Source organism: Talpa europaea (genome assembly GCF_964194135.1).
Source record: "Talpa europaea genome assembly, chromosome: 10".
In the NCBI taxonomy this organism is placed as follows: domain Eukaryota; kingdom Metazoa; phylum Chordata; class Mammalia; order Eulipotyphla; family Talpidae; genus Talpa; species Talpa europaea.
Window position 1 is genome coordinate 110,890,815 of NC_140077.1, and position 12,182 is coordinate 110,902,996.

The window sequence follows — 12,182 nt, forward strand, 5'->3', positions numbered from 1 at the left end:
CTTAAATAAGGGACCAGGAAAATGAATAACTATAAGAAAGTGAAAATCAAAATCAACAGAAAACTATGAACCAGAGACACTTTTAGGGGGGCGGGGGCGGGAGGGGAGGGATTGGGGTCAGAATGGGGGGGCTGCAATTGTATGGGGAATATAACAATAAAATTTATAAAAAAAAAAATAAAAATCACTTATATTCCTGACATCAAAAAAAAAAAAAAAAAGAACACATTTATACAAATAACAACAAGAAGCATAAGACAGGGCCTCCCTGGTGGCACAGCGGTTGAGCGCTGGGCTGCAAAGCTGCCTGCAGCCTCTATAGTGCCGGTTCGATCCCCGGCCACCGGGTGAGGGTCCCACATAGCACAACAGACCACTCCTGCCATGCCCGCTGCTCCCCTCAGCAGTGTGTTTCGTCAGTCTACCTGTTCTGTTCCCTACTCTGGCTCTGGTGAATTCTCTCACTCTCCTGCGCTTCTGACTGTACCCAGTGCATGTATAAATAAATAAATCTTTAAAAAAAAAAAAAGAAGCATAAGACAATGGGAACAGTAGAAGCGGATTTGTGACTGGAGAGTTGCAGTCACACAGCAGCCGACAGCAGAAAACCCTGAGAGGAGGCAGTGAGGGCGGCGACTGAGGGCCTTGGTGGGCTGCCAGCCTGACCGAGTTTGAACCCTGATTCTGCCTCTGGTTACCTGTGTGACTGAGCAGTCCATCTTTCCTGGGTTCTTTTGTGCAAAACGAATCGCAAGAATGGAACCGGGTGTGCAGGCGCTAGCTTTAGAGGCATTACTCCAATTTTCATCTTAGGTTCATTCCTTACCCTCTCTGAAACTCTGGGTTCTTATCTGTAAGATGTGGAAAACAAATCCTGTTTCGTCCTTCCATGTGCATGAAAGAGAGAAGTACATTACTATGACATTATTAGGAATTTAATGCATCTTTTTGTTCAGGCATTGAATTGCATCTTTGCAGGCACTCAGGGAGAATAACTAGAATGCTGGCCCCTGTATCCAGGTGAGGATGTTGAGACTCCAGAGCAAACCCAGAGTCACCCAGTCAGATGTGGACTCTATGCCCTTGAACCTTGGCTGGTTTCTGCACAAAGGAAGTCAGACTGCCCAGGAGACATTCAAAAGAGGTGTCTTACATTCTTGTCTTACCTAGTCTACCCTTGCGTCCTGGAATTGCTGACAAGGTGACTTCTTTCATTCAATGCCTTCTCCTCTGTTCTGAAGCTTCCTGCAAAGCTAGGCCTCTGAATTATTTGACATTCACCCAGCAGCTGCCCCGCTGAGCTTTGGGTTTGATCAGCTCTCCTTGGAGATCCCAAAGATTCTGAAAAGTACGATCTTTGTTTCCTTCAGACCCTGATTCCTCCTGGAACAACTCTTACCCACTTTCAACTTGTCTGATCTGTATTGCTCCCATAGTGTTGAACTTGTGAATTTTGCTTTGAATAATTAGAATCTTGCTTCCCTCCAGCCAGCCCCCAGACTCACTTGTCTTTCTCGTTTTATTTCCTGTGAATTAATCACATTATGAACAAAGAATTGGCACCCTTAAAGTCTCACATTCACCATGAATACGGAGATTTTCTTTTTTCTGTAGGAAAATCACACATACAGTTGACTCTGGGGATTAGAGAATTGGGAGTTATCTACAAGCTCTTGAAAACATGGCCATTACTGAAGGGTGATCTGCATACAGCAATAAAATGAGATGCTAATTGTCCCTCCAGAACCATCTATTCTTCTCATTCTTCTTTTTTTGACCCTTATTTCATAGTCTATCTTTATATTTGACTTTGGTTTAATACTCTAATGTACATAAAAATATTTAGCATTCCAGGGCAGCAATTTCATTTAAAAAAAAAACAACCTATTAATTGTACATCCAACTACTGAGTCCAATGCACTTATATTAAAAATAAAAAATCCTGAAATTTAAAAAAATTACCTTAAGCACCTGCTAAAATATAAGCCCTTGGATGTCATAGATGCAATAAATTTCTTCTAAAACGTGTTCTTTGGGAAAGCACACCTAAGAATTGCCTCATCTAGGATTTGGTAACACCCAGACCTTGGTCAATGAGTCGTGTGTGGAATCACCCAGGCTGAGTGACTTCTTTGCTGATGTCTTGTCACTTGCTACCTCACATTCCCTCAGGAGACCATCAACAACAACGCTGAAGGCAACGCAACAGCTACCTGTTTCCCCTGTTGCTCTTCAGATGTCCAAACACATCACTTGGTGTCCTCCTTTGGAGTTCACCATCTTGCGAGTGGACTCCTCTTAGGCTTCCAGCTTTGGTGACTCAGCCCCTGACTTTCCTGCTATCCCTTCTGTACCTGATGGTCTCTGCCAGCCACATGGCTGTCATGTTTGGGCTCAGAGATCAATCAGGGAGGCAGCTTTGTCCCCTCCCCAGGAGCACTGATGAGCATTCTGTCCCGAACCGGAATCCCACTGGTTCCCATGTCCAACCGATTACAGTTCTGGGGAGAAAGTTGTCACCTTTGCTTCTGGGCCAGTAAAAGACAAGGTCATTCCCTGTTTCTTCTCTGGCGTGTGCGGCCCACATTCTAACACTACAGCTTTCCACAAACTCACTCGGTGTTTTAGTATTCAGAGGGCCCTGCCTCCTTTCTTGGACAATGCTCTTCCCGTTTCTCAAGCAGCACGTATGTGCATGCTGAAGAGAGCAGCAGAAAGCTGCAAGCACTTGTTTCTGAAGTGGAGTGTGGGTCTGGAGCACACTCAGGAAAAGCCAAAGCTGACGGCAGCCTTAGGCCATGAAGCCAGGTCAGATGGGGTTTATGGCATTTAGCGCAGGACTGTAAGAGACATGCAGGGAGCAGACTCGTTTTTAATTCACTTGCTTGAGGCTGGGTCTCCCCCACCTAGGTAATATCATAAAATCAAGACAAAATAGACTTTTCTAAGGATTAGCAGGACAGAAGCTGAGGGAGCAGGGGACAAGCTAGAGAATAGGAGTCTTCTGGTACTGACAACAGTGATTTGAACCAAATTTGTTCTTTTCATATGCAAATATGCTGTCTGCAGTACAGCTGGCTTCTCCACTGCTCCTGAGCACTGACAATCAGAGAGCATTTCCCGAGAGCATCATTGTTCCAGACAGAGGCTCCTTTTTTTCCCTCTCTCTAGATTCTTCAATGATACTTAAATTGAGAGCCGGTACTGAGCGAGTGGTTTATTTCAGCATGAGTAATATTCCCAACCAAACAATAATTTCATCTTCTCGTTCTTTTTTCTTTGAAAAGGCCAACATTTTTTTTTAACATACACAGATATGCATAAAATATGGTGATATCTTTTAATATTGTTCTGTTATGGGGAAAAATAATAAATTTTATTTTAGGTCCTCTTCCCCAGCAATCTGAATCTAGCCATTTACATCAAGGAAATCAGTTTAATTTATAAATGAGTCGGTTGTGATGAAATTTCGGAGCAGTCATGCTCACATCTCAATTTAGCAAGAATTCTAAAGCAATATCTGGATAACAAAATATTTTAAATTCCCTCTTGCAAATTATTACCTATTTTCCTCAATAACTCTGTCATCTGCTTTCTCTCAGTGGCATTCGTCTCATCTTTCCCTCAAGTTTTATTTGTATTTTATTATCAGAATGTTGAGAGTTTTAAAATTCTTGGTACAAAGCTAAATCATGCATGGGACCAGACGGAGCAGAATGATGTTATTGAAAAAAATTAACTCAGACTCTGAATACTGAGCTATTGGTAAAAATAAATACGAAATAGTCTTTTTCACCCTAGAGCCATGTCTAGTGATCTATAAATTCAACTGGCTGATGAGAAAAAAAATATAGCTACGGAACGAGTGAAGCTAGCAGGCAGCAATAACCATTCACATCGTTTTTCTGGATGTGCGCTAACACAAGCAAAGTTTAAACCCAGCGCTGCTTGGAAACTGGTTAGTGTACAGCAAATCGTACTTCCCATTCCTGCCCCCTCTTTTTTGCTTGTTTCGTGTCTTATCATTAGTGAGGATAACACTGAACTTGTGTGATGCTAGTATTACATGTCTGTAGTGGAAGAACAAAATACCTAATGTCATTTCATTATGCCCAAGGAATTCTTGCATCAGGTTATCTTGCTGCCTGCACGTATGCATGTATATGTATGAAATTAGTCCTTGTATGTGTGTGTGTTCATTTCTTACATTTTATTTTATTTTTATTTTTTTAAAGATTTGTTTATTTATGCATACAAGAGCTGGGGAATAGGCCAGAGGTGTGTGGGGGGGGGGGGTGAGAAGATTCACCAGAGACAGAGTGGGGAACAGAACGAGCAGACTGATGGAAACACACTGCTGAGGGGAGCAGTGGGCGAGTCAGGAGAGGTCTGCTGCGCCATGTGGTTTCTCCCTGGCTGGCCGGGGGATCGAACTTGTGCTGCAGAGGCCACGGACAGCTTCATAGGTTGCGTCTTAACCCCGTGCGCCACCAGGGAGGCCCTGATTTCTTACCTTTCAATCTTAAACATTGAATTACTTCTCTCCCCTCCTCCAATCTTCTAGAAACCAAAAATTAATACTGTTGCTTCAAGATGTGTGGGTTTTCTTATGCACACCTTGAAAAGTAAGATTCTGATTTTAAATTTGGTATATTAAATCTTTGAACTTAGCACCTTCAAAGATAAAATGATGACAAAAGTGGAAAAAAAATTCCAATTTTTTATACTGATTTTTACATATTTTTTTATTTCCTAACAGATATTGTTTATGTTGACAATTTTGCATGGTTCACATGCTCTTTAGGGAAGTATGTGTTAATTAAAATCTCCCACACAACAGTGAATGGTAGAAATTACACGTTATTGTCATAGGTCTCTAAAGCCTTAAAAGATGGTTATTTAATTGAAGGAAGAGGCAGCGGTGTGTTAAGAGAGATGTAGTCTTGACCCCAGCAGTCCCAGATCTTATAAATATACAAGTGATGATTCCTGTGACCTCATCTATGAGAATGATGAGAGGAACATATGTTAGAGAGGAAATTTGAGGTACCAGAGAACACAGAGGAATACTACGGAATGAGAAAAAATTACAGAATATGTGCTTTATCATTTGAGAATCAGATACCACAAACAGGCAGGGTATGATGTGATGCTAAACTCAATTAGTTGTAGACACTACAGAGATTCCACAGAGACCAGGATGGACATGGAAGGACAAATATTAATGGCCATTAATTAGCTCAGGGTGATAGTCACATTTTTCTAAGAAGTAAACTTAAGAAAATATTGAGAAGTGAATAGAGTCTTCCCAACTCTCTGGGAACTCTCATTGTGTGGCAGTTAGTACAAACAGGGACACTGTGAACACCGCCATTTTGTGCAATAGAGCCTCCTGGGATATGGGGCCAGTTAGGAAGCAATTTTGTCTTTGGAATTCACACCGGGCATCTGAACTGCAGAGATTGACATCCTCGGCTTCAGAAAATTGCCCTAAAATTCCTGAGAAAAAAAGTAGAATAAAGAGAAAGGCAGAAGAAACTAAAACTAGGAAAGCATATTATACTGGCAAAGTAATTAGAGAAAGGGCCTATTAGACTTTGTACGTGTTCCATATATCTTTTAATGTAGAATGTACATTGATTTAATCTGGATGTAATCACTGGTATAGAATGGTAACTGTGACACCATATAATGGAGCCCCAGTAATTTATGGAACTGAAGATGTAACCCAAATTGGCGTATCAGTTGATTGGTGACATCTAATTTTCTGGTGTACAAGGAGCAAGGATTTATATGTGACATTTTTGAGAAACCTGACCAAACAGTAAGACTTTGAAAAGTAAAATTAAAACACTGGATTCTAGATGACAACTCTCACCCACAGCTTTGGGGAAGTGGCTCATTTCCCTGAAGCCTTTCTAGTCAAGAGCCCTTGTCCCTGAACCCTGGCTGTTTTTGCCCTTAGTGGGCATGGAATTCTCTCTTCCTTTTCCCCAGAAAGAGGCTGTAGAGGATACAAGAGATGCACTTTTTTTGAGTTAGGCTTCCAAAAGGTTATATTGGGGTCTAGCTGTAACATTTATTTTTAAATTGCCAGAAAAAGCTGCTTTATTAGCCTTTGCAGTCTTCCTTCCTAATGAAAGAAGGATGCAGAGCAGAGGAGAGGGGTTTTCCATGGCCCCTTGGGCCGTCTCCCATGTTAAGACAGCACCTCATGTGCACATCACCCTCCTGAGTTTCAGGGGCTAGACTAACCTCCACACCTGGCCCCTGCTTAGAGGGTGATTGGACCATTCACACAGGTGCTTCTGTAGGCAGATAGAAAATAAAAGCTATTTTTGGCTTCTTATTTGAAAATACCCAGTCAGAGGTGAAATTAACAAATGTGAATTAATTATTTTTATGTTTAATTATGTTTACCGAAGTATAACATTGGTTTACAACATTGTATATGTCTAGGGGTGTAGGTTCCACCTTTACAAATGCATGTTGTCATGCCACCACCCAAACCCCAACCCTCCACCATAATCCATTGGTCCCACCCTCACCCCTTTGTCCCCCCAAAAGAAGATTATATATTAAAGATACCTATGATTTCTAGAATTCACAAATAATCCAGTAAGGAATTTTAAGTTTTATGTATCTATAAGAAAACTAGTAGGTACCCAAATGTCATGGGTATGTATTTCACAGAGTCGGACAAGCTTGAAAACTAACCCTTGAAAGCTGACTCTGAAAATGAAGCACCCAGAGGGGGAGGGGACACTTTTACGTAGCTTGGTTGGTCCAAAAGAGAGTCAGTAAAAAGGCAGAAATAGAAGTGAAAATCTTGATGAATGAAGCAGAGAAGCTTCTTTTTGTTTCTATCCATTCAATTCTTAAATGACACACAAAAGAGCAGCAACCCCCAAATCACTGCAGCCTTTGCTTCTTGAGGAAGGTGGCCGATGCCCGCCACTCCAGGCAGAGTGCTGTTTGGGTGCTGGGCAGTGGTGGGTAGCTTGTAGGTAGATAAAACATTTTTTTTTTCTTTAAATATCTGAAAACAGATGTTTCAGGCTTATTTATTGACGTCTGAGAAATTTCTTTGCAGGCCGGGCTTTTGCGTAATCACAGGGGTACAAAGTCCACGAGCCACCCAGACAGCTCGCTGTGTATCGACTCCAGTGGGTGGTTTCAGTACGTGCAGGTCCACGTTCCCTGCACTGGTTTCACTTTATGATGTGCAGTGACTCACGTTCTGGTTTGGTATTTACAAAGACACGGACTGGTGACAGCTTTTAAGGAGTTGTCTGAATATGACTGAGTCAATAAAAACCTACTTATAGACTAATAACACACTGAATATTGATAAATATTGTTATTAATACTGGCACATGTTCATATAATATCAGAACACTCAATTTTTGCATAGAAAAGTTCACTCATAGAAAGGGCCTTCTTTTTCATCCACCCCAAGAAAGGGGTAGACAGATGGAAAACAGATATATAAGACTTTGTGACTTAATGTCACATAACTAGGAATCAGGGAATCTGGGGCTAGAGCTCAGGGAATCCAGCTGATTTCAGGCTTTTCCAGGGCATCTTGCTGTCAAAGCTGAGGGAGCAGAAAATGATCTGGGCTGTGGGAGGCCACGCTCAGGCTTGTGGTCATTCTCCATGCCAGTTTCTAGACCTAGACCATGAAACAATGCAAAGTGCCGCTAGTATTGTGTTTACATCACTGGTATTGAGGGCTCTGCAAATTGGACTGGACACAATATTTCAGCTTAAAGGAGGTTGAGAGTGTCTGTGTGAAATGGAGAACAGCTGCTCACTTTGGGGAGCTAACCACAGCCCACAGACAAGACTGATAAGAGATCAGCACAGGTGGGACTTATTTTGAACAAAGGTGTTATAAGCTTATAAGGTCGAGATGAACCTACCAACAGAAAGAGGACAAGACACGTGTGTTTGAAACAAAGCGATTTCAGCTAGAGCCCAAGGACAGATGTAAGCCAGTATCAGTAAGTGGAGAGGGAGCTGTTCCCTGTGCAGAAAGACAAGAGAAAGGACGATGATACTGAACACATTCCTAGGCAAGCAGAGGAAGTGATCATCAAAACAACCACCAAAGAGCAGGGAAGTCTAAATCTGACTTTTTTCCCTTTCCGGTGAGATGTTGACATGAATGAGACCTCACATCAGTATTTTCTAAAGCTGTCAGTCTCTCGGGGTGGACAGTAAACAATGGTGACAGTAGGTCTTCCAGAGAGGAGCCCTCCTGCAGGAGAGCAAAGCCAGGAAAGGAGCGAATGGGGTATGAGGTGAGCAAATGGCTAGAAATTTCCCATCATGCCATGCTGAGTATCTGATAAGTTTGTCTTTCTTAATATGTCAAACTGAAATAATAATTCATAGCACCGTTTTGAGAAATGAAAGGTAACCGGCAAAACACCTCAAAAGTGGTGAGGGCGAATGCAGTGTAGCAGTGCTTCCCTGAGCTCTCCTGTGTGGCAGGAGGCATGTGGTTTAAATAAAAATACATCATGACAACATACCTTCCAGGAGTAAAAGGATCCCCAAGTCTGGCAAGAAGTTAGGAAGTTAAAGAACTTGCCCCGCATTGCTTAGCAGCAAAAGTGGACAAAACCCAGACCTGTTTCAATTCCAAAACTGCTTTTCCGTCTCTCCCCTTCTGCTTCACTAAGTGAGATGATCTGTAAGCCACTGGAAGGTGATAATTACATTTATAATTTCCTTTGCTTTCAAGTTGCAGATTTGAGCCACAGTATCTCTGTCCCAGTGGACAGAGGTCCCAGTCGATGGACGAGGTCCAATAAACCGCTGTCTACTGCAGACTAACGTAAATCTGCAACTCTGCAGCCCTTCTGGCCGGTCAGGGGAGCGGTCTACCCATGAAATCCAGGGCCCAGGGCTATTTGCCCTCTGGATCACAACTCCAGCCTGCCCTCAGCCTACCTTGAACTCTGGTGGGGACTTTGTATCCCCCAGGGCAGGCAGTAAAATGGCTATTGCGAAGCCATGGGGAAAGTGGAGTGAGAAGAAATATTGGACTTGGTGAAAAGGATTATTTGAGAGGGGTGTGTGTGTGTGTGTATATGTGTGTGTGTGTGTGTGTGTGTGTGTGTGTAGTTTTCCTTGCCCAAATTGGGGCAATGATATGTGAGAGGAGAAAATATTCAAGGAAATATGGTATGGCAATGGGAGTCTGTAATATGAGCTTTCTGTCTCCAGGGAGAGTTCTTAACTTTTGTGGCCCCAGGGCAAGAATTAACCCATCCTTATTCCACATGTCTCTCTCCCAGACTTGGCTGGAATCCCAGGCAGGGCGGATTTAACCCTTCTTCTGCCTTTTCTTGCCTTTGCTGGTGTAGGGCAGCCCCTCTTCTGAGTCAGTCCTGTGTGTGAGGGCAGGAGGGCAGCCTTCGGGAATGACAGGCGAGCACAGGGATGCCTTCCAGCAGATGAAGACCAGCCAGGGCCAGTGACTCGCAGCTTCAGGTTTCAAGGATAGTGACTAGCAGCTTCAGGTTTCACGGATATGGCCCAGATCAACTTCCTTAGTCTAGGAGTGTGACTTCAAGCCCTGGGTTTAATGACTAATGAGAGTCTTTCAAGTTTCTGAGTGGTGCTGAGATCCCAGGGCACGCCAGATTTGCATGAACTGCAAATGTGGTCAGTGGAAATAAACTCTCGATTCAGCGCCGCAGCACGTGACTTCCTATTTCTGTAAGGTACTTCCAAGGGACTTCCTCTGTACAATCAGGCAGAGTCCCAGGAGACTTCACTCAGTGCCCTGGTGAAGTTTACTTCCAAGCCGGGACAGAAGTTTTCTCTGGGATACGGTGTTAGTTTATTTTCTTCTTTCTCTTTCCTCTGCCACTGCCAGCATGCAGGGATCTAGTGGCTCCTGTCCGTGATCGGAAGCTGAACACACTGGTGCAGATCTCAGTAATCCACCCCTCAGAGCAGAGTCTGACAAGATACTCCAGCACCGAGATTGTAGAGGTGAGCCTGCATTTTTCTCTCTGTCTGTCTGTCTGTCTGTCTGCCCCTCCTCTCTACTCCTATCTTCCCCCTCCCCTCTCTTGCTCTCTTCAGACAGCTGAAGTAAGTAGTTCATGACCTGTCACTCTGCTAAGTGACTGCTTTCTGTATTAAGGGGAAGCATTCTGAGGTTATTAAGCCTGCACTGGTAATTTATCAGTATAAACACATGGGGGAAAAACTTACCTTGCTATGAAGGATCTTTTTTTCTTGAGTTGATAGTAAGAAAAATTCCCAGTTTAAATCTCTGAATCGTGAACCAAACAGAGGGAAAATGAGAGTATAAATTTTAAATAAAATGGAATGAATTTTTATTTTGGAGGGGAAAAGAGAAAATTGTCAGTACCCAGAGAAGTTTTTGACCTGTCAAGGGTTTTGCCCTTTTCATATTTTCCTATATTTCTTAATTCATTTGTGGAAAACTTCATATTCTCTCTGTGTGTCTCTTTAAAGTATATGTTTTTCAAAGAAAAGGTAAGTGATTTCGCAAATTGTAATGTTTCCAGGCAAAAGGTGTAAATATTACTCATCAGATGAGCGATTTCCTATTTACATTTATTGTTACTAATAGAACATGTAAAATGTGTCTGGAGGAAACTGGTTATTGTCTTGGATCAGATTCAAAAGAGGAAGTGTTTCCCTTTTGATTATTTTGTTCTGATCAGATGTATTTCACAACCTTTGTGTATGAGCGATATTTATTTGACTCTCTGGACTAAAGAAAGTAAGCTTTGAGCTCCTTGGGCTTTGCTTGCTTTTTTTTTTTTAGACTTTGTGCTTTGTCTGTTCGGAGTGAGGAGTTTCTCTATAAAACCTAGGTAGCCTGCCCCCAAGCTGGCTGCCCTAGGTGCCAGTGGCCTCTGGAAGCGGTTGGCGGAATAAATGATTCACACTGAGCTCCCCGTGTCTATGAGGGGAAGAGGCAGATCTTGCCTGTTGCTCTGAATCTGTCCTTTGGAAACTTGAGGTTCTGACGTGTGCACAGTTAGGAATTAATGCCCTCGCTGAATTTACACAACTGATCTTACTCATATTTGAAAAACCTGACTAAATAGGAAAAAATAGTTCAAGTATAATTCCAACTTAGTTATTTTTATTTATTTATTTTTTTAAATTATTTATTGGGCCTCCCCTGGTGGCGCAGCGGTTGAGCACTGGGCTGCAAAGCTGCCCGCAGCCTCTGCCTGCAGCCTCTGCAGCACCGGTTCGATCCCCAGCAAGGGTCCCACATGGTGCAGCAGACCTCTCCTGCCGTGCCCACTGCTTCCCTCAGCAGTGTATTTCGTCAGTCTGCTCTGTTCCCCGCTCTGGCTCTGGTGAATTCTCCCACCTTCCCGCCCTTCTGACTGTACCCAGTGCTTGCATAAATAAATAAATAAATAAATAAATAAATAAATAAATAAATAAATAAATAAATAAATAAATAAAAAGATTTATTTATTTATGCATACAGTAACTGGGGGGGGGGTTTGAGAGGATTCACCAGAGACACAGTGGGGAGCAGAATAGACAGAATGACGAAATACACTGCTGAGGGGAGCAGCGGGCGTCAGGAGAGGTCTGCTGTGCCACGTGGGTAGCTCCCTGGCCGGCTGGGCATCGAACTCGTGCTGCAGAGGCTGATGACTGCTTCACAGTGCGGTGCTTAACCCCTTGAGCCACCAGGAAGTCCCCAGCTTAGTTATTTTTAAAATACTGTCAAAACTTAAATGTAGTAATTTATTTTGACACATTTCAAAATTTTATATTTGAACTTAGGAAGTTTTTTTTTGTTCTTTTCTTCACTGTCTATTCCGAAGTGTCTAAGGAAGTGGCGGGCAAAAATGTAATATTTGTTGAATAAAAGGAAGACAGCATGAATGAATAAATAAAAACAGTGGATACAAAATAGTACCAAATAGTTCTCGGAGGAAATAGCTTCATTTTAATTTGATCAGCCAGCATCTGAGATTATGTGCATGGATTGCAGATTCTGTCCATTGCTTGTATTCTAAATGGCCTGACAACCGACCCTAAGAAACGGCTTCTGCTTACAATAAAAAAGAGTTGTGTTGCAAGACTGTTAACACCTCTGGCAATGCCCTTCACTGTCCTTTGGGCCTCGGCCCTGTCTTTGCCCGCAAGCACCCCTT

General features: G+C 42.7%; 1 protein-coding gene across 6 annotated transcripts in view; it reads left to right on the plus strand.

Moving 5' to 3' along the window:
- INPP4B (inositol polyphosphate-4-phosphatase type II B) overlaps nt 1-12,182 on the plus strand; it is a gene marked incomplete at both ends in the record, with an annotated part of 278,348 nt that overhangs the window by 13,391 nt on the left and 252,775 nt on the right. For all 6 annotated transcript variants that reach the window (XM_084246365.1, XM_084246367.1, XM_084246370.1 and 3 more), the window contains one exon: nt 9,893-10,011. In XM_084246365.1, coding sequence (XP_084102491.1) covers nt 9,893-10,011 — 119 coding nt within the window. The remainder of the gene's footprint in view (nt 1-9,892; nt 10,012-12,182) is intronic.